Raw genomic sequence first — 24,359 nt, forward strand, 5'->3', positions numbered from 1 at the left:
ACCTACCTGTTATGTTTTATGTGTTGTTGAAGGCGGTAGTTCGATTCACCGAGTTTAGTTTTTTGTCAACCCCTCATTCATTACCGGAGTCATCATTTTTACTGGACTTTCAAGAATTGGAAGGTGACTCTTTCTTCTTTCCCGATGGAGATTGAAATTCGTTGTAATTTCATCCCTATTTCAGCAGCCCCAGTTAAGGGAACCTTTTCTCCGAGTTGCCTGATCTATTTTATGTGTTTTAAGTATTCACATAATTGAACATACATTAATCCATTCATTAATCCAGAACATTCATTAACAAATTGCAATTCAATAAAGAAAGTCATGAACTCATAAATGTGTACTTATAAATGTAGTTATTTCATAAACTTCAGGTTCATAACAAAAATACTTGAAATACATCCGTACGTTAGACCAACAACAACATTGTCTTACACTCCAGTAACGAACATATGAAAGATAACGGTGTTTGATTTCTTATTCCTCATCTGACATGTAGTAGTCAGAGAGATATTTTTCATTGTTTAAGACATTATTTCGCTCAACCATTGTCAAATCTCTGTTGCTTGCTTCTGCCATTTCAGTGGCTAGCTGAAGCATGAAATGTCGACATCTCCGCATCAACATCCTGTTGTTCTCCTTCTTAATTCTGCTAACTGCTTTTTCATAGTCACTCACATTTCGTCTAGCCATGGTCAATGAACGACGATGAGGTACCGGTGCCCCAAAGTTACGTAGATCATTATACAATCCTTCTTGCTCCGTTACCCTGAACGCCCATTCTGATCGGATACCAGCATAATAATCCTTCGAACTCGAGTACTTTTCGCTCTTGTAGTCATACATAAATGGAGGTAGCAGCCACACTTTCGGATTTCTTTGTGGGCGTGAACTTCCTGCACCTCTTGAAGACATTGTTAATAAAATTAAAAAAAATAATAATAATAGTAATTGTATATATATTACTATTGTTATGACTTCAACAAACATCATACTGGGGTATTTATAGACATCATAGTGGTGCTAGGGCACTATGGAATAAGTGATACACGTGATATTATTTGATGTTATTCTTTTCATGTAATTTTGATTACCCGTGACTTTGTGTACCTGTGATGTAGTCACGGACGTGGTTGTAAGATAAAATCATAATTGTAGGCCATAGAATCACAATGCAATCCCTTCATATTCGAGCAGTGCGTTGTCAAATAAAACAAAATGCAGTGAGTTGTCACATCGCCACATGAAACTATTTTGTCATGCTTACTTTTGTAATACAATAAGTAGTCACTTGGAATTGACGATTTCAGTACGTATAGGTGTTTTCGAGAAATTATAAATGAAATCGAAAAATGAAATTTTCTTTGTATTAAAGTAATATTGTTCATAAACTATCATTGTTTTTCTCACCAACATAATAAAATGGTCACTTGCTAGGTAAACACGATTGGAACTTTGGTGCCTATATTTTATCTTATTTTCAGTTAATGAACTTCACAGTCATCCGATTTGTATTGTCATTACACAACCGTCCATCATATTTTTTTACCAACATAATAGCATTTTCTGCTTCTTTTCACAGTCGTAATAATGTGACTTAGATGAATTCTGAAATGTGCGGAAAAAACAAAGCATGCAAGTTGCACTGCAGAAGTCACATGCATCACGTAATGTCAAGAAAAAAGTCACAACGTATACAAGCATGGCAAAGTCAGAAAGTCACATGCATTACTGCATCACTGCATAAAGTGACATGCAGCATTGCATCACTGCACAAAGTCACATGCAGTGATGCAGTGATGCACAAAGTCACACGCATCACTGTATCACTGCACAAAGTCAGATGCATCCCTGCATCGCTGCACAAAGTCACAGACCTCCTACCTACTGTGCCCATTGGAATTATGCACAAAGTCACAGGCATCACTGCAACTGCGGCACAATAGCCGATGCTACAGGCCGTTGATTCGTTCATGACTGCACAAAGTCGAGTCCTAACAGCCGAATGCACTGGATAAGGTCAGTGGCATGCATGTGATCGAACAGGAAATTGCATACATACAGCTACCGTGTGTATATATGGTATAAATATCGTAGCATACCACAACAAAAGTTTTACAGCTATTTCTAGCGATATCATCATGACATATACGGTGGTTGATCTATATTCAGCAATGGGTCGCTATTGGGTTGCAGATGGAGATGAATTTCAATACCCATTAAATCCAAATTTGCGTTACTCACGTGCCACCGTCAATACCATGAGAGCTGAGTGGGAATTTCGCAAAACTCGAGCAAACGTTCTTGTTGAGCTATGCCGTGAAGTTAATCTTAAATTTCCTCGCCGGTTAGCCATGCGTATGCCAACTGACACTCCACAGTTGTTGCAAAGGGCATTGCATCGTATCCGCGACGAGGTTAATCGCATGACCCAACGTTTGCAAAGGTCCGGACTAATGAAGACCGCAAATGAGCATGCCGAAGATGGGTTAATGGATGATGCACACCAGTACTACGCCTGGAGCATGGATGTTATGTATGAATCTGATATTGAGATGTCAGATGATGATGATAATGAATGAAATTGTTTGGCTGAACGCCCAGGGCATTTCTGTAATGCATGCAATTTGTAATGCTTATCCATGACTTATCAATGAAGCGAGATATTTCAATTATTTTTAGCCTTGAACAAACATATTTTTTATAGCTTCTTTACACGTTTTGTTCAAACCAAACGCGTTTGTAATTTATGTTCTCCTAAATTACGGATAATGAGAGAGGGGTAGAGATGTGAAAGAGATTTGTGTGATTCATCAATATAAATAAGAATAAAAAATTGTGAAATTATAATTGCGAATAAATAAGTATGACACTTACATCGGCTGTACAAGTTTGGCACATACAAACAAAAAAAAGAAAAAAAAAAAAACCTATATAGTCCATATCGCAACCGCTAATGCCCTAACCTGCCCCCAGTCCCACAACCCTAACCGTGGATCTCCCTCCTCGGTCTCCTACGGTAGACTCTCTGAATATCTGGCACTCTCTCCCCTGCATGCGGCCCTCCACTGACTGCCTGTGGAGCCTGTGAGTGTGAGTGTGACCCCCCTCTCCTGCATCTGATGCCCCTGATCCTGCCTGTGCCTGTAGATCAGATATTGCTGTGAGCTGTGAAACTCCCACTCCCTCGTCTGGTGCAACTGTATCACGATCTGCAGCTGGACCCCGACCTCTGCCTCTGCCCGCACCCCGACCTCGGCCGCGACGTCCCCCATGACCATAACCTCTCCCTCGCGCTCTGGGGGGGGGCTCAATATGAGCCTCATCATCAATGTGGGAGATGTCAGTGAGAACTGCATCATGTGTACTCCTGGGCGCGGTCGAAGTAGTCCCCATAAAAGCAGGTGGTAACTGGGTGGGTGAGGTAACAACATCATGCATGAACCGAGGCGCGGTCGAAGTACTCTCCAGAAAAGTAGGCTGTAACTGGGTGGGTGGGGTAATAACATCATGCATGAAGCGGGGCGGTGACCAATCAGGGTCAGGGTCAGCATGCTGGGTAAGATGTACGTGTGGGGAATATGGAGAAATGTATGGGGTATCATGTGGTGGGGTGACTGAAGTCGAAGGACCTGCTGTGGCTGGTGCTGAACTGGGAGGCACTAACGTGGACGGGACTGATGTGTCTGGAGCAGCTGCTGCACTGTGTACACCGTAGTCCCCAAAATGCAGGCGATCTACCCGATGGGCATGCTGGATCCCCTCGTACAATAACTCTCTGATCTCTACAAGGGCCTGCAGACCAAGCTATCCATCACGTCTGAAAATGGCGTCCTCAGCCAAGTGATATGACCTCCCAGCTCGAACCACCTGGAAAAAAAATCAGATATATTAGGCTATAGTTGACTGAAAATAATCAATTATGATATTAACAATTATCGGACATATAGTACGATACTCACTAATGCCTCGAGAGAAGGCCTAACTCCCTGATATCCGGCCTCGGACAGGTGGCTCGGATTACCGACAAGTAGGTGTGTATGTCGCCGATACCACAACATGTAAGGGTCGGGAGAGGGGAGGACCCTATCGCTCCAGTTAGCCTGTACAATAGTGTCGCGACGGGCATCCCACAACTGTATGTATCGCATATGATGCAGACTCCAGTCAGTGCTGGCTCGGCCACGTCTATCCGTCGCATACAACCGCCACTCGGTGTCACACTGATCCGGCACGGCCTGGACCCGACCAAACTGTCGGAGGACACGATCAGGGAGATGCCACTCAACCACGTCAAAACAAATGAGTGGTACTCTCGCCATCCATATATCCTCACCTAGGCGGCAGTAGTCTGGGAGTATCTGGAGGACATCAGCATAAGGCTGCCAGATAAACTACAATAACGACAAGTCTATTAAAAATTGCTCATAAACATATACAGTCCATATGACAATTAAAATTTAGGTATTTAAATTTGATACCTCGCCGTCTATCATCCGGTCAAGCTGGTCTCTATACACGACCACTACGTGGGTCGATACGACCTCGTGGCTCATGTCAACCCTCCACCGGCTACCTCGAGGTCCGGCCGGCATCTGCATGTCTCCCTGCCCGATGGGAACCTCACCAGGAGCAACTAGTTGCCGCCTAGACGGGGCAATGCGAATCAATCTCTCCCACGCCCAAATCTGCAATAGTTTGAACGCAATTACAATACTGACATATGCCATACAATATGAATTGACATGTAATAAAATTCTTACTAACCTGTAGCAAGACAAGGGGTCCTCCGATTTGAGTCACACCCACCTGAGTGGCTCGACATAACATCCTATACAAGCATGCCAAAGTCGCGGCGCCCCAGCTGTACTGGCCGATGACGTTAATGTCTCTCAACAGTGGCAAATACATCAGCTTGAGCAGGTTCTGTGACTTATCAAGGAGAAGTACCCCCCAATAAGCCACAGAATATATGCTCGCGCATGCTGCTGTACTAACTCATCTACAGCATGATCTGGAAAATCGCCCTGAAAATGCTCCGACAGCCACCTCACCCTCACTCTACCTGCCTGTAAGTCTGCAGGTGTAGGTGCTACTCCCAATAGCTCAGCACATAGCGCTATCCACTGCTCCGTCGTCAATGATGGGTCAAGTCCAGTAACTGCTCGCCCATAAATCCGTAGACCGTATAGGACAGATACGTCCTGCAATGTGACGGTGGCCTCACTGGTCGGGAAATGAAATGTATGAGTCTCTGTGCGCCATCTCTCGACGAGAGCAGTAATGAGTGGGTGGTCCAGTCTGATATGGCCTATACGATATACACCATAGAATCCCGCGCGTAGTAGACACTGCAAGACTCTATGGTCCAATGGACGATCCCACAGGCCGGAATCTCCCCGTCGGCATGCCACCACGGTGCGTGACTGGTCCTGCATAACAGAATGAGTATTTTAAATTATAGCATTATCAAGGAAATCAAAAACAAAATGCAGTGTATTTTCATTGTACGCGTAAAGTCCAACAAACGTTATTGCATACCGGGTCCTCCCATATACTGTCAGCCCGATGTGGATGACTTAAAAGGGGGACCTCATCAGGTAGATGTGCCATGAAGCCTGTACAGTTGAAAAACAAATACATTTTGAAAAACTGTATTGGTGAGCATGTAATTTAACTATATCAATTAAGCTCAAATTATTATGTACATGACGACTTGGAAAATAAATGTGGTCAATTATTTTAAAAGTATAAATTTGTGTGCCATTAACATGGAAGCAATTAACTAAAATCAGAATTTTGCATATTATGTGCCATTAAATATGATAAGCAATTCAACATAAACTATCGTTATCTATCCTTCGGACTAATATAAAAATCTTTTACAAAGTCATTTTACGATCTCAGTTACATAAGCTTAATAATGACCAATAACATGTGAATAGTTTTTGTATGTCAATATTTACAAAAAAAAATGGAATGATCATTTTTTTTTCAAAACTTCATTATTGATTTTGGCATATTTGACATAACCTCATTATTGATTTTGACATATTTGACAAAACTTCGTTACATTTATGGCATATTCGACAACTTCATTATTGATTTTGTAATTTTTGTTTTGCAATAAAGTATAAAATTTGTAAATTACGTACATGTAATTCATAAATTCTAAATGTACAAAATGCTTGAATCAGTCGAAATATTAAAATCTTAAAATGAAAAAAGAACTATGTGATTTTAAATAAAATTCTGTAATAAACATTTTCAATGAAGTAGAGAATAAAAACTATGATAGTTGTAAATTTTGTCAAGCAAATAAAACAATTACAATATATAAAGAATTAAACAATAGAAATGATCTATTACAAATAAAAAATGTTCTATTAAATGTATGACCCCGTTTACAAATAATGAATTACAAAAGAAAAGAAAATGATCTATTACAAATAAAGAATTACAAAAAGATCTATTACAATATGTAAGTATTACATAGTCTTCATCGACCAAGTCGCGCCGGACATGTTCGCCTGTCATGACCTGTCTGCTGGCACTCACTGCAACGAGCGGTCAAACGCCTATCTGATATGTCCATCTCATTCGGAATACGAGACATAGATGCACGACCCCGTTTCACTTGTCGCAGACGCAGTACATTAGGCATTAAAGTCCACTGCGGATCAGCCCAATAATCTTGATGCGGTATTGGATTGAATTTAGTTTCCCAAACCCTCATGTATACAGGAAGCCTATATACTAGATCAACGTACTCGAATGGATTGTCACCGCATTCAGACATTACAGCGAGCATATGAGAACATGGATAGTGTCGTATCTCATATTTCCCATAACTGCACGTGGGCTGATTCATCCGCACAATTTGTGTATTGCGACCTCGTCCATGGCGAAAAGATGTTTGCACCTCAAACACGCGGCGTGGCCTATAAAAAAATTGTAATAGAAACTAATGAAGTTCATGTTTTTAGGTGTAGTTAAATTGACAACATAATAACAATAATTTAATTTATATTACAAACTAACCTGTCATATGATATCAACTTGAAAGTATTTGCCCTTGCGATGCCATCCTCAATAGTTTTTTGCATCTCTCTAGGGTATTGGAACTCATTTCATACATCTAGTTCAGCTTGGGCTCCCATCTCGTCAAAATATTTTATAAGCCGCCGAAATGTAAATTCAACCATAGCTGAGATAGGTAAGTTCCTTGCACCTTTCAAGACGCTATTGAAGCACTCTGCATCATTGCTAGTCAATACCCCCCACCGATGTCCACCGTCATACGAAAGGGCCCAGTCCTCAGGATTCATCTTGTAAACCCAAGTGATGGCTTCTTGGTCAATAGCCTGTATTTGTTGTAAGTAACCATTACACTTTCGTCGTTGATGAGCACTTCCTGCTTTCCATAGAAGTTGTTTCAGCTCCTTATTTCTGAACGTAGTGTTAAAGTTACTACAAACATGTCGAAGGCAGTGCCGATGATATCCAACAAATTGGAGCGAGGGATTCAACCAATGCCGTCTCACAGCAGCTAAAATACTCTCAGCTCGATCGGATATCAAAGTCACTCCCTGTCGGTCCATGACAATATGTTCCTTGATATTTGAAATGAAGAACAACCAAGACTCCAAACTCTCCTTGTCGACAACAGCAAATGCAAGCGGTAGTACTTTGCCATTGGCGGTGACAATCGTTGCTACAAGCAACACACCAATGTATTTCCCGTATAAGAATATACCATCTATGGTTATAACAGGCCTACAATGTCTGAATCCATCGATGACGGGTTTGAAAGACCAAAAAACAAAGTGGAAGACGGGCATAATGGTTGTATTTCCGGTATATCTATGCTTCCATTGCACGATGGTGCCAGGATTAGATGTTTGTAATGCATACATGAATTTAGGCAACATCATATATGATTCATCCCAATCTCCGAATACCATTCTAATTGCCTTTGCCCTTGCATGCCACGCCTTCTTGTAATGTATAGTATAGTTCATGGACTTTTTTATGTCTTCGATGACATTCTTAATGGGCATATCAGGTTCGTTCTGCATACAACAATACCTATGAGTCAGATTATTTTGGTGTGAACACTTTAAAGACACAATTTTGGTGTGAACACTTTAAATAAACAATGTGTATATAAATGTAAACATTTATTTTGTATACTCACCGCAACTTGTCCCAAAAGATGAGTAGCAATGTAACTGGAGCTAATATTTGTGTGGTCCCTGTTCATTCGTGGGTATAAACAATGGTGAGGACCCCTATACTGCTTTATTTCAAAAAGCCCATGTCTCCTACTAAGAGATGCACGCAACCACCATCTACAGTCGTGCTTGCAAGCACACACCCAAACGTCTCACTTGGAGGTTACCACTTTATATTCTCGATTATTTGTTGCATGGTACAATTTCACAGCATGTACGAGTTGCTTCTTATCAACGAAAACCATCCCTTTGTCCAACTCTGGATTTTCAGCATTCCAGATTCGGTTACGGGGAACGACATCGCGGTTACTAATGTCAAAATCACCACCCATGTGAATGTTTTCATAGAAAGGGATTTCAGGTCTAGGTGGAATGGGGGCATTCTGAATATCAACGGGAGCGTCGACATCATCTTCTTCATCATCATCATCATCATCTGATCCGCCCAATAAATTTTCTTTATCACACATTTCATTCTCATCATTGTCTAGGGCGACATCAGGACCGTACATGTCACTGTCAGCAAACTGCACAGAATTAACCGTTTCAGCCATATTACCAGCAACTTCAACTGGAGTCGTACGATGGCTATAGGTGGGCACATCTTGGGTGTTATTGTGAAATTCAGTCTCGTATCCACCATGTGAACTTGATTCTCCACCATGGCTATGAAATGTCTGTTGTGTGTAGCCAGCTGCATAACATTCATTTGATTCATACATAGGAGACTGAAATGCTGTTGTGTCAACCCCATGTGTCAGCAATGTAGTGAACGGATGCGAATCCATCTGTGTTATATTCGGAAGATTCTGTACAACCTCTTTCTGAATGTACACTTCCAAACAATTTGGTGGTTCGAAATTTCCACTGATACTTAAAACGGTGTTCAACGCCTCATCGTCATTTATCAGTAATATTTTGTATTTGCTGGTTGCTTGCCACTGGCGATAAGGATATCTACATTTAAAGATCAATCAGACTGTTTCCCCGTAACTTGCGACCTTGGACATAAACATCTCCTCCAAATTGCCAAGTGTGGTGCCAAGTTGCACCCTATATATCCCTTTCGGCTCAGCATCATATGACACACCTTCAACGGGATCCCGAATTATGCTTCCCCCCAGTAAAAGATAATTGGAACAGTTGCCATATACTTGCTTCAATGAAACAATAAATATTAAAATATCAACAATATACATATATCGAATTGTACTTGTAAAATAAACATTAAAATTTGCAGAAGCCACAAATAAAAGCAACCCTCTAATTTTTTATCAATTTATATTTTCCAGGGTTGAAGGAACTGTAGAGGTGAAACATTAATTCAATTTGTATTTTGTCAACTATATATTTGTGTCTCAACTTGATTATTACTGTTCATTTTCTCATTTTTTTCACTTATTTTTATTCGTATAACAGAACAGCTGAGATTTCATCTATACGTGGAGTTATAGATTGTGTCTCATTTACTTCCTATGTGAAGACTTTTATCTTTTCAACGTGAATGTTCTTTGTTGTCATTGCTCTATTGTCTTAATCTAAAAAACACATAACAAGAAGTATACTTGTTGTCTTAATTCTTTCGAATTAGTGGCGAAAAATAAAATAGGTTGAGAGATATTTAGTAGAGGGTGACGCGATTGATTTGGACAATATAAAATACAGGGTGCAAACATTGAGAGAGATTTTTTTAACCTGGTGATGTAATTGTTCAGATTTATAGAACATATAAGTTAATTTGATTTGCTCCAACTTGTGCCATTACGGACCTTAATGACAAAGTTATTTCCTATGTGAACTAGTAACCCTCGTCCATTTTGTAGAGGGCATAGAGGCATTCTTATAAAATTAAAACAAAAAACTAATTTTGGATCATTTTGGATCGTTCTGAAAAGTAAGAAAAAAATTAAATTTATTTACTCCTTTTTTTTCTTACACATTCAAAAACAAAAAAATAATTACAGAGATAATTTATAATGGCCAAAAATTAGAGATAATTAAATTGAAGTTGGCGGTTAAATGTATGGACTACATTTTGGATAGTTATCCATGTGAATCTATCGGGCTATCCGTACCAATTATTTGGTATTACAAAACACATGCTTACCCATCAAAGTGCCAATTTTTTTTTTTCTATTCTTACGTACGAAATTGCTATGGACTATTAATTAAAATAATTTATTACTCTTTTCATGCATATATTGTAACTACTCTAATAATGACTTCTAATTATACAAACATGAATAAACATTATTAAAACATAATGTTTAGATTTTCCTTTTCAATGGTAGTGGACAATCACAAAGTGAAAAAGGCGATAAGTCAGTTCGTTCAATACCCATTTCAAAAACTTTTTCAAATTTTCTTCAGTTTTCTGAGAAAATTTTAATTTGTACTAGAATACTATTATATGTATTACAAATTCAGCTCATTAAATTTTTTAATCATATTTTGGCTGCCTGACCCCAAATATAGTGAAATAAACCAAACGAAATTAAACCAAATTTTTTTTTAAAAATCAAATAGAGTCAAATTTAAATATTTTGAGAAACCAATAAAAATATTTATTTTCAATAAAATAGAGTCAAAATTAAATATTTTGAGAAACCAATAAAAATATTTCTTTTCAATAAAATAGAGTCAAAATTAAATATTTTGAGAAACCAATAAAAATTTTTCTTTTTAATAAAATAGAGTCAAAATTAAATATTTCAGAGAACATGATCTTTTATTTGAGAGAACATGATCTTTTCATGGAGAGAAAATTAAATATTTTTTTAATCAAATACATTCAAAATTAAATATTTTTTTGTTTAATAATTATATTTTGTAGAAATTAGACATTAACAATTTCTGAACCATAATTTGATTCAAAAAATGTAGACATTTTGATTCACAAGCATAATTTCAAAATTCCAATTTCTGATTTCAAATTTCAAAATATAGACATTTCATAATTCCAATTCAACAATTCTCAATTACATGAATTTCGTAATATGACATTAACAATTACGAATTATATGAATTACAATTTTTACTAATTTTATTCTTAATTAAACAAAATTACTTTTAAAACCATAATTTGAAACCCTAATTTCCTTTTAATTCCTGTTAACAAGCAAAAAAAAAAAAAAAACTCACATGCATCATTTCAAAATTCCATTTTCTGATTTCAAATTTCAAAATATAGACATTTCATAATTTCAAATCAACAATTCTCAAATACATGAATTTCATAATATGACATTAACAATTATCAATTATATGAATTTCGGATTTTTTAATCGCAATTCTTAATTAAAAAAAATTACTTTTAAAACCCTAATTTCCTTTTAATTCCTCTTCACAAGCAAAAAAAAACAATTTCCAATTCAACAAATGTACGTTGGTTTATTCAATATTCAAAATATAGACATTTTGATTCACAAGCATAATTTCAAAATTCCAATTCCTGATTTCAAATTTAAAAATATAAACATTTCGTCATTTCAATTCTCAATTCTCAATTCTCAATTCTCAATTCTCAATTCTCAATTCTCAATTCTCAATTCTCAATTATATGAATTTCATAATATGACATTAACAATTATCAATTATATGAATTGATGATTTACGAATTTCATCATTCCAAATTTCAATTCTCAATTCTCAATTCTCAATTCTCATATTTATGATTTATTTAAAAAATTCAAAAAATTAAAAAAATTCCAAACCCGATTTATGATTCAAAAGCATAAAAATTCAAAAGCATTAGAACCCTTAATAATGTGAACCCTAAAATGACATCCTAATTTGAACAATCCTAATAATGTGAACAATCTGATATCGAACCCTAATTTCATCACCACAACCACACTGACAAAGCATAAACATTCATAACCATATTCAATTCACAAGCAACATCCAAAAATTCAAAAGCAAAAAAATTCCACAAATTCAAAACCATTCACATTTCTGATTTCCAAACCCTGATTTCTGATTTCAAAAAATTCCAAACCCTAATTTCATAACCACAATGATAAAAACCCTAACACATTTAATAATTCACATGTAAAACCCTAACATTGACAGAAAAATACAACACATTTACAAACACAAAAACTAAATACATAAAATTAGGGTTAATGTCATACCACGGAGAGAGAGAGAGAGAGCAGAGACAGAGAGTGAGAGCAGAGACCGAGAGCAGAGAGCAGAGAGCAGAGACCGAGAGCAGAGAGCGAAACCGAGAGCGAGCTGAGATGAGCTGAGATGGAGGAGGGTGAGAGATGGAGAGGCTGAGAGATGGAGAGTGAGCTGAGAGCGAGATGGAGAGCAAGACCCGAAAAACCTAAGTCTGAAAAACGTATGCAAATGAGGGGGGGGGGCTTCGTATATATGAGGGACGTTAAAAACGCTGATTGAAAAAGCGTTTTCATTTAAGTAAACTCGCTATTAGCAATAGCGTTTTTCTGGCAAAAAAATTTTGTGTAAAATCGCTATTAGCAATAGCGTTTTTCTGGCAAAATAATTTTGTGTAAAAAGCGCTGTTCTTAACAACGTTTTCCTTGGAAAAAAAATTAACCATAGAAGCGCTATTTGTAACAGCGACTTCTTAATCAAAGTCGCTATTTGTAATAGCGATTTTCCTGTTCATCTACTTTTGCGCTCCTAACAGTAAAAGCGCGAATAGTAATGGCGCTTTAGCTTAGTTTTGGAATTCCGTCAGAAGTTGGCCTAGTTTTGGAAATACAATGTAAAAAAGGCTTATATTGGGAAAAGCCTCATTTATAGGGTCCTAAGACCTTACAAATTACACCAAAAAATAATAAATATAAATAAATAAATAAATAAAAGATATTAAAATGGTTCCACAGCGAAGCCATTTGTATTTACTCAGACTTGAGTTACTTTCAAAAATTGCTATTTGATGTGCTCGAAATGGAGAGGGACGGTGAACTATTGTGTCAATCTTGAGAAGGTCGCTCAAGTGTTCCCACAAATGTGGCACTACGAGCGTAGACTTAATTATTACTTGTATGGGTACTCTATACTTGGCGTTGTTCATGAAGAATCCGAAGAAGAGTCCTACTTGGTGATGTACATATGTGAAAGTGCCATATTGTACAGATTCAAATATAAGAAGATAAAAAAGCTTTGCGATTTAAAACTTAACTCTCGAGATAATTTGGACACATCAAGATGGGATACTTTTTTACTCACCAATATATTGATTTTTTCTATTCTATTTGATGATATAAATATACTGTTACACAAATTCAAGTTTTCAATTAGTTTCTTGATTTTAAATAACTTTGAGGATGTATAGAATGAAAAACTTGTGTGGGCATTACTAAAAATAATTTGTACAAATCCGTGTTCTCACAAATAATTGCTTTTTGCCACATTCACAAAAAGAGTTACAAAAAATTATTTTATGACCACCTTAAATACTAACCGCAATTAAACATTAGTTACAAATCAAATAAAAAAAATTTAGACATTGTTTGGGAAGTTAGCTACTTGGTTTTTTTTTTGTGTGACTTTTTAACTTGGTTGTGTTTGAGAAGTTGGTTGATTTTTTTTTTCTTGGTAGTTGATTTGATGGTCGTAAGAAAAAAAATAAAATAATTATACATTAGATATGATATTTTATCTTATTTATTATTTTAATTTACTTTATATTTTAACTCAACTCTAGTCTCCAACAAGGTCTTAGTTTAACACTGATATCATTTTATCATTGCCATGTAATAATGAATCTACTATTTATCCTATATATATGAGATGGGTTAGGCTTTTCTTTAATCCGTGATTGAACTAGAGAGTACAGTTGGGTCCGTGAAGGTTCACCACGGGTCCCGTTTCGATAATCCGAACCTTTCAATGTGTAAAATTCATCGAATACTATATGTTTGTAAAAAATCACATTAATCAGATATCAATATTTATCTCATCGGATCAGATTTATGTCAACCGTTTAATTTTTTACTGTCTATTTTTTTTATACAAAAATTATTTGATTGATGTTCGATTAATGTGATTTTTTACATGCATATAGTATTCGACGATTTACATATTCAGCAATTCAGATTATCGAAACGAGACCCATGATAAAGCTCCACCGATTCAATAATATCCTTCAATCAATCTGATCATGGAGTATCTGATCACGGACCTGAGGAAGCCAAACCCCCGCATAGGATTATTGATGATTTTGGAATGAGCATGGTAATAAATGTTTGAGAAATGATAGGGATCATGAAAATTTTTTCATGAAAATAATTATGAAAGATTTATGATTATTAGATTACCTTGATTAGTGTGTGGTGTTTTATTATAAGTGTAATCCAAGGGTCACAAAGATTTCATGATTATTTCCATGAAAGATTTTTCATGATACCTAGCATTGCTGTAAATGTTTTCCTCTCAAATGGCGATCGACTGGTTTACTTTACTCTCAGAGGCCAGAGAGAGGGGCCAACAAAAAAAACCAGTGAGTGTGAGTCACTGGTCTCTTATTTACTTACTCTTGTTACTCCTCTTCTGTGTCCTGTTGTGTTGTGTTGTGTTCATGTTCTTGCATCAATATCTCTTGGATTTCTTTCATTTCTTGGAATTTTGGCTTATAAATTTGTAATGAAAAGAAAACCCATGTTATATTTGCTAAAGATTTTTCTGTGATTTGGGAAACAATGAGCAATATGACAATTTCTTCACATAATGTGGACAAATCATGACTTGCTGTGCCCGTTAATGGATGGAGTTCCCATAACAAAATTTAGAAGTTTGAACAAACAAATGGGGATCACTTGTCAATTTTTTTTTTTTTTAATTTCACGTATCCTTTTTATTAGTATGAGGGGCTTAAATTTGTTGACACTTTGCTAAAAGCATTCAGCTTTGGTCATTGAACTTAACCAGAATCAGTCAATCTAATCAGTTCTTTGGTTGGCATATGGAATAGCACAAGTCTTCAATTTCTCTGTAATTCTTTTTTCATGTTTTTTTTTTTTTTGGGAGTGATTTTATGAGGAGCCTGCCTTGGAAAGGATTAGAAAATACAAATCATTAGCTGATACCTAACATGTTCATATGTCCAAATGCTATGGAGTCAAATACATTTTTTTCCAAGAATAGATGTGTGAAACCTATTTTCACACCCCCAAAATTCCTTTTCGAATCTGAATTGAGTAGCAAGCCGCATTACACAATCTCCCTTGTAAAAATGGCTACTCTCATTTTCAACTCTGCCCATTAGCCTTGGTTAACCTAAATGGGTGCATAACGTATCCACCCGGACTTCCAGCTGTTGGATCCAAACACCACCTAGCCTTATAATTATGCATGCCCCCAATTTGTTTGACCATGGGCTGACCTTACTTTGATTTGTCCACCGCTTCAAATCATAACCAAGACTATTATTTTTAACCAACACTGCTTTGGATCATAACAAGAACATATGGTACACTTTTAAGCCGTGTGTATTGCATAATTGGTCATTAGACTAGTGTACAACAAAGCTCTTACATGCTTTGTGTAGTAGAGCCAAATTACCATTTTTAATCTAAAAATCTAAAGAACCACTAGGAAGAAAACCAATCTACAGAAAAGTAAATAAATAGATAAATAAAACATATCTAAATATTACTTGTGACGACTCAAATCTTGAGTTTTGGGGCAAAATGTCATTATTTTTTTCTTTACTAGGGATTTTCTTAGGAAATGAAGTGATTGGGGGGGCAATAATGTGATAACTTGGTCTTCCTAATGTTTGTTATAGCACCCCAGTTAGAAACATCAAATAAAAATATTAAGTTCTTTATAGTAGCAACAGAAAACTAATTAGAATATCATGTTTGTAACAATTACAAGCAAGAATTCAATGAAGCCATAAAAAGTTTTATTAGTTTAGTTTTAGTATCTGGGCATTAAACATAATCAATTTGGAAAGATATGCCTACAAGTTCAACAATTTAAAGTTGCTGCAAATTGTTATTATAACAACTCATCTTCTGTAGCATGTGTCAAGTCAAGTCGCACATTTGAACTTTACATAAGGGATCTAGTATATAAGTGGAGATGATGATAAATTGCACTTAATATGGGTGTTGAACCTAGGACCTTAAACCAGGCAACTTGATTAACCAACCAATAGTCCAACACCACACTCCCCCCCCCCCTCCCTCCCTTCCGTATTTTCACCCATTTTGACATGAGCCAAATCTCACATTGAAAGTCTGCATAAAGGGTATTCAGTGCATACCTTTTTCGGTAGGTTCTCAATGAGGTTGTTTCTCATGGTATGTGAGCCAACTTGGATACAATACCCACTTTGGCGTATTCTGAGTCTCAGATCAAAACTCTGCATGGAGAGTATTGGGTGCATATCTTTTGGGGTAGGTTCTTGGCGGGGTTGTTTCTGATGGTATAAGAGCCAACTTACGTACACAAACATGCGAGTTCGGTGCAAGGATACATGAATTCACTTGTTTGAAAGAATTGCAATACGGGGTCATTTTGTTTTGGGGTTGATTATGATCCTATTGTTGTATTTGACTTGACCATAGGGTTATTTGTGGTGTTTTGTGTCACAGGGATGCAAGGGGATAAAAGAAGGGACCTTATAACGAGTTCCACATTTAGAGATTGCACAGAGGGTGTTGGGAATAAGTGGGAACACTATCTGTAATTCGTATCCCAGGCCTACGTTTTTGGGTGAGAACTTGGGTAGTTGGGTTTGAACCCTAGGAAACCTCCCAAAATAAGCTCAGGAGACAATTGTTAGACTAAGTTTTCTTTTTTGTTTCTTTTTTTCTTTTGAAAAAAAATGTCCCTCATAATATCTAAATTTTAGATTTTCAAGCTGGCTAAACTTGTGAGGTTGAAGTTGGTATTGTTCTTTGGCAAATTTTAAGGATAACTTTTTTATCTGACTTTTCTTGGGATGTTGCAATTCTTGTAAGATTATTTTGGACAAATGCATTTGTTATTGCCAGTTAAGAATTGCTTGAGCTGCTAATATTTTCATAATATTTAGTATCAGCTGGAAAGATACAGGTAAAAATTTAACTACAAAAGTTTGAACAATTTCACAAAAGCTCTCAATTAGAATACTGAGAGGTTCTAACTATAGACTCATAATTGTAAATGATTACATATTTGCCATTTTTGCTGAGAGATGTGTTGCGGGAAAGTTACAAATTCAGAAAAGTTAACTTATTTGCCACAAAAAAGAAAAAAAGAGGTTTCAAATTAACTACTTGGGAAATAAAAGATTAAAAAACAAAAGAATATAGGGAATCGGAATTTGAAGAGTGCAAACCTGGTAGAAACTCCTTTTTCACTCTCCTTCTACATATTAGTTCCTCTCCAACGACCATCTTTTGTGTCCCCAATCCAAACTTCAGGGATGTGAGCTATTCTCCAGTAATCCCCACCTTGTAGGTCTCTATTCAACTTGGAAACCAATATATCAGACATATCAAATAAGTCAAGCAATGTAAGGTTGGTTAGCTGTTCAATGCATGAGAGCAACTCCGCCATCAATTTGCAATTCTGAATATATAGCTCTTCAAGATGAGGCATCGCACCTTCCTCCACTATCACCCGCCTCAATCCTTTTAATCTAATAAGCATTAAAATCTTAAGCTTCTGGAACCCACCAGCCTTGAAACACAATTCCTCCCCTTCATATGCTTCAACAAGATCAAGATAAACCAGATTGGGCAAACCTTGAAGATATTGCAGTGAATCGGCATCTTTTAACTTGCTCCACCGTAGACATACTGTCACTAGGCAATGAAGAGAAGGTGTCCAATGCGGTAACTTCTCTAAACGTCCCTTCAGGAATAGTGTTTGGAGAAGTTGAGGAGGCAAAGATAGAGATTGTAGATCAATGATCTCATCTTCTTCTGTTGCAGTAACATACAATGCATAAAGATTGATTAGCTTCTCAAGGGATGAACATAGTGCCCTACCATCTTCACCTCTTACCTTTATAATGCCTAATGACTTCAGTTGGGTCAGCTTCCCTATCTCTCTTAGTACAATGCTGCCACTGCCGTGGTTTGCTTCAATTGAACCGAGTTTCTGCAAGGAGGTCAAACTTCCTATTTCAACTGGGGCTTTGAACCCACACTCATTATTAAAAGAATAGTAATTGAGTTTTTCTTCATATCGAAACGCCAAGAGATGGCGCAATCTTTGGAGATTTTGGATCTCATCAGGCAACTCGGTAACGTAAGTGTGTCTAAGATCCAAGATTTCCAAGTTCTTGAGCCTTCCTATTGACTTTGGAATTTTTTTTACCTCAGTTCCCTTTAAACTTAGATATGTGAGATGGCCTAGTTTGACAACTTCATTTGGGAAAATCTTTAATGAGGCACCACTCAGATCCAACACCTTCATTAGCTTTAGATCTCTTAGTGATGCAAGCATGGACGGCATGCTTGGTGAATAAGTTGTGCTAAATAGGAGTAAAGAACGTAGCCGAGTGAAATGCTTGCTTTGATGTAAATGTCCCAAATGATCATGGATTGACAAGCGTCGGACTCTTTCAGGCCACGTCATGCATCGTTCAGTGGCTATTGTTACAATGTTTTGCTCTCTCGACTTGGCGACAATAATTTCACGCCAAAGGTCATGGATGCGATAGAATTTGATCCTTTTTCCTTTTATCTTAGCCACTTGAATCAGGCTTCTATTGACGAGCTCATTGAGGTAGCCCTCTGCAACTTGTTCTATAGGTGCTCCTTCTTTTACTTCTACAAATCCTTCTGCTATCCATAACCAAATTAATCTCCAATGTTCAATTAGATGGTCCTCTGGGAAAACACTCAAGTACAGAAAACAAAGCTTTAGATAGTGAGGCAAATCAATGTAACTGAGTGACAATATTTTCTTCATACCCAAGAGTCGGTTATTTCCTTCTAGTTCAGCACCAAGGCTTCGATAGGTCTTCTCCCACTCTGCTACGCTGCTCTGGTCCTTCACCGATAAAAGACCACTGATAGCCACAATTGCAAGTGGCAATCCCTCGCATCTTCTCAAGATGCTTGTCAAAAGTCCTTCCAAATGTGAGGGGCAATTGTTCTCCTGAAACGTCTTTTTGCAAAACAAGGTCCAGGACTCTTGGGGAGACAAGGGCTGGAGATCATAGACATAACCATTATATTCTCTACTGGAGAATAAGGCTAAATCAGCATTTCTTGTTGTGAGCATTACTCGGCTTCCACAGTTGCACTCAGGGAATGTATATCTAAAAGCTTGCCATGCTTGAATATTCCATACATCATCAAAAACAAGCACGTACCTCTTTTGCCGTAGGAAGGCATTTATTATTCCTTTTAGGCTGTTCCAATCCATGGTTTTCACTCCTTGTGGGACAGGTTGCTTGACTTCTTTAAAGAGCTGGTGAATCATGCCTTTCAAGAGCTTTTCAATCTTGAATGATTCTGAAACTGTGATCCAAGCCCGAATCTGGAAATGCTTCTTTATTGCTGCATCATCATAGACCTTTTTAACGACAGTGGTTTTGCCCAATCCTCCCATTCCCACTACTGAAATCACTTTGAGTCTAGGATCTCCCTCCACCAACCACCCAATCAGTTTTGTTTTGGGCTTCTCGATGCCCACAAGCTCAGCTTCTTCATGTAGAAGCGCATCTCCACGACAATCGTACCATGCGTTGTTATCACCAATGGACCTTGAGCCTAGCTCCAGTATACCATATCTATCATGGTACCTCTGATGTCCCATGGAAATATTGATGACCCTGTTCTTAATTCTTTGCACTTCATAAGCAATTTGGTAGCGAGCTTTTAAAGTCTTGATGGAGAAAGAAATCTTACGAACAAAACCACGGAATCCGGTGCCATAATTGTGTGCGAAGTTAAGCTTGAATTTGTCAAGAACATCTTCAGTGTCGTATGCAGCATCTCGAACTTGTTTGACCCAAACTTTGAGTTCCAAGTCATTTTCTTCCATAGAGTCAGCAACTCTGAGGAAAGCCATCATGCGCTCGAATTCATCCCTGATGTACTCAATCTCTTCCCGAACCCCGCTCAACAAATTCACCTCTTGCTGAAAGAAGAGTGAAAAGTTGGCTAATAGATTGAACACAGCAGTCTCTGCCATTCTCTCTTTTGTGTGTTTCTTTGCAGTATAGCCTTTTTGTGTTGTTTGAAGGGATAACTAGGAGGAAATGGAGATCTGAACTGGTTTTTAGGTGCTGCAGCTGAGTACGTAAACTTGGGGCTTTTTGAAAATTGCCTTTGCATATTTCTTTGACAGCTTAGCAAATAGGGCTCTTTCCAGGAACTAACAACCGTCTTGACTAATCAAATTATTTAATTAGAATGCAAGCTGTTATAATGATTTGAAATTGATTTGGCTAAATTGAATGCATTTGGTGGGGTCTCAGGCATGAATTGAGCAATATAAATAGGCTTTGGCTAATTTTTTTATCTAACAAGTCAACTTACTGGACTTTTATTAGTTTTGTTAAATAAGATTCATGAAAATGTTTGACTTCCTGTAGAATTAAAATATGACATGAGAAAATTGAGGCGGTCTTCATCAATTTATGGAATAAAAATTGCAAACCCTTTGTCCAATTTGTCATACATTGGCAATTATATATCCTGACATTTATGATTGACATTATTGCTCAACATGGGCCTCCATGTTGCAGGATACGCCGACTACTGTTTTTGAATGTCAACTTCCGTGGAACAAGAAATGATGGGAATTGCATATCTCAGCCATAGGAAGTGGCCCAAAACCCTCATAGGGGTGTGTGATTCCTACTATTGTGTAGACTCCATTCATGTAAGTGTTTAGTAGCTCTTTCTGTGGCGGAGTATTGTACAATCCATAGATTTATGTTGTGTTTGGATATTTGTATCATATGTGATTTTTGATGGTTGATTGTTTTTTTCTCAACCCATTAGCTAGAATGAAAATAAATAAATAATGTTCCTTGATTTAACTAAAATTGCAGGAAAAAAGAGGGTTTATGATTACATTTGACAATGGAAATGTATCTAGAAAATAGTGTATTGTGTGATTAAATTTAATGTGATTTGGTTTCAATCTTTTTTTTTTTTTTTTGAATAAGTAAGTCATATTATAACCAAAAAAGAAAGATATACAATGAAATTCAATACACAGCTTTTGATGGGAGCACAAAAATAATCAAAATAAACTACTCCATCAAAATAAACTACTCCAACAAAACAAGGATTCAGAATTTCCTTCTAGCATTCTTCAAGTCATGAAGTTTCGCTTTAAGTTTTCTTCTGTTATCCTCTTTTGAAGTCTCCCCATAACTAGGATTACTTGGAGATGGACTCCCTCTATTTCGGTTTCAATCTTTATTATTTGATTAATTTTTTAATTACTTCTACTAACTATTGAGACCACAGAGGATTACCAGTGAAGATATATGCCTTGTAATTGTCTGATATATGTTGGAGAGGGAATTGTGTGTATCTAGAGAGAGAAGAAAAAAAAAAGGGGGGGGGGGGGGGGCAACAATTAATAAAAAGGAAACACCTTGTGATAAATAAATGGAAAAAAAAAATGGCATCCAATAAATTAGGAGTTTTGGTAACTAAACTTTCAAGCATTTGTCAGTAGAAATAGTTAAAAACAAACTTGGTCCCTAACGACAAGGGCCTTCAGGAGATGGGCCTTTGCAGCTTTGAGAGAGGGTATAAAAATAAATAAATTATAGAGAAAAAAATTATGAATATACTAATGGAACCTATTTCCTTATAGACAATTGAGGCTTTTGCTATTAAACTTTTTATTTTTTATTTTTAAATTTTTCAGCAAGTCTTAGACAATGAAGTGACTTAAAAGTTGTCTCTAGAATAAATTGTTGACACTTCTATTTTTTTAAAAAGAAAAATCAACTTCTCTCCGATCCTTCATCAGATCAGAGAGGTTCAGTCCAGTCTATTGTGAGCCTATGTCAAGGCCGCCTTTGATTTTTAGTATGAATAATGTGCTTGACGGGCTTTATAAGATGAACAATTTAGATTATTGAGATAGGTTTGAGATAGATTCATAGTGGACCGAATTGAACCTTTCTAGTTCAATGTCAAACTAGAGAAAAACTGCTGCCTTTTAAATACATCTCAAAACATTATATACATCTCATTGCGTTGTTGGGTTCGAACTTAGCTCATGATTGTGATCATCTAAGTCTTTATCCACTAAAACAATTGTAACGCTTTAATTGTTGATATTTAAGATTTTATTCGAATTAAGAATTTGAAAGAAATTTGTGGAGATGAAGGAAAAGATAAGAGAAAATGGGAAAGAAAAAAAAAAGAAGTTTCTATTTCATTTCTTCTTCTTTTTCTTTCTTTATTTCTTTTGTCTCTTCAAATTAACACAACTAAATGCTGAAATCAAATTTACCCTGGAGATAATTTAAGACCACGTTGTTCTAAAATTTTAGTAAATATTGGATATAATAGGCATAATTCCATTTGTTATTCATGTAAGATGGTATGAATGTTATTCTCAATATTGTGTTTCTTCTTTCAAAAATTGATACTTCATGCCGTCACAAAAAATTTAAGATCAATTTTTTTTTTTTTGTTTTGATATAAGGCATCTTTGAGAGTTAGCCAAAAAAATAATAATTTATTGGTTAAAAATAAGCTTTTAAAAAATTAATTTATTTGATATATTTTTATTTTTTATACTTTTTTTTAATAGCTGTTTAGCATAAGAAAATTTGATTTGAAGTTTTTTTTGGCACCTTTATAAATTTGCTTATAAGGCTATTTTCTTTAAAAAAAAAAAAAAATAGAGGTTATTTGGAATTAGTGATTTTTCGTCAAAAACATCAACTTTAATCACTTATTATAAAAGCTAGAAAAACTAACAAATTTAAGAATGTACTAAATAAATTAATTTTTGGGGCCCTTTGTTTTAATCATCAACAATGATACATCCCCTAAAACTAGAGCTCTAGTTGAGCTCTAGTGAGGTGAAAAAAAAAAAACAAACAAACAAACAAACAAACAAAACAAAACAAGGCCAACATATCACATCAAATAGGCCTCACATACACATTAAAGTTATTAGAACTCGCAAATTATAACTCCAAAACATTTTTGTTTAATCATTTTTCAGAGTTACAAAATGGCATCTTTGTCAGCTTTCGGCTAAAGCTGGCTTTGTTGAACACCCACATCACTCCACTTCAATGAACACTTAATCCATAACTCAAGAATTCTTAAAATAATAATGTTATGATTACCATTTTTTCTTACCATAATTTGTTTATTACTTTATGGGTAAATATCATATTAGTTTAATGAGTATCACTACCCATGCTTATTACTAATATGAGCGGTGCTACATCCTCTAATTGAGATCTCTCAATTCCACCCCCAATAACATGGCTAAAAACCGTGTAAAGTGGTTTCACACTCTCTCGTCTATAGGGGTGAAATTGGAGGGCAAATTTTGGGGGTTGAACCATTTTTCTTACTAATATAGTGTTAACACATAAGAAAATAAATAAAATATGATAAGAAAATGGGGAAATTCTATTTCCACACACTAAATTTCCTTATTCCACACACTTAATGAATTTTTAAGAATCATAATTTTATCCTTTAACAAAATTACCATCTCACCCATCACCATTTCACCCATACATCTCATAGTTTCTCCATATACATCTCACCCATTACCATCTCACCAGCTACTTCATCTCACAAATTACCAGTGAACTCGGGTATTGAACCATGGAACTTGTTTCGAAACAGATTGAGAAGGGTCAAGTTCTTGAGCTGGGCAAATGATGCCGGTATTTCGCCGGAAAACATGTCGTTTGACAGATCCATAGATTTCAAGCCACATATGAAACTTTTTTCTTGCATGGGATTATTCAATAGGTGATTCAGATGCTTTCACAACCATGGCTGTGGAAGAACCACAACAACTCTGACAATAACCATTTCAGTAAGTACAAAAAACTTTTTTCTTTTTTTTACTCGCAAATCATTGTATTTCTAGCAAACCAATCACTGGATCTAATATGTCTTTGCAGCCATTCTTCAACTAATAGATTCAACCAAATTCCATAAGATACCCACATCCCAAAAAAATTTCATCATA

At 36.3% G+C, this 24,359-nt stretch overlaps 1 protein-coding gene and 1 long non-coding RNA gene across 2 annotated transcripts; both read right to left on the bottom strand.

The window, feature by feature from the left end:
• Positions 1 to 4,287: 4,287 nt before the first annotated feature.
• On the bottom strand, positions 4,288 to 4,860 carry LOC145806661 (uncharacterized). The gene is made up of 3 exons (XR_014350011.1): positions 4,768 to 4,860; positions 4,482 to 4,688; positions 4,288 to 4,394 (listed from the first exon to the last, which is right to left on the bottom strand). It is a non-coding gene; the product is annotated as an uncharacterized LOC145806661 (long non-coding RNA).
• Positions 4,861 to 17,567: 12,707 nt separating this feature from the next.
• Positions 17,568 to 20,351, bottom strand: LOC114292113 (disease resistance protein RPM1-like). The gene has a single exon (XM_028236028.2). It carries the CDS (start codon positions 20,349 to 20,351, stop codon positions 17,568 to 17,570), a length of 2,784 nt encoding a protein of 927 aa, XP_028091829.2.
• Positions 20,352 to 24,359: the final 4,008 nt, after the last annotated feature.

The sequence above is a fragment of the Camellia sinensis genome, chromosome 14 (assembly GCF_055761805.1).
Source record: "Camellia sinensis isolate YWXY chromosome 14, ASM5576180v1, whole genome shotgun sequence".
In the NCBI taxonomy this organism is placed as follows: Eukaryota; Viridiplantae; Streptophyta; class Magnoliopsida; order Ericales; family Theaceae; genus Camellia; species Camellia sinensis.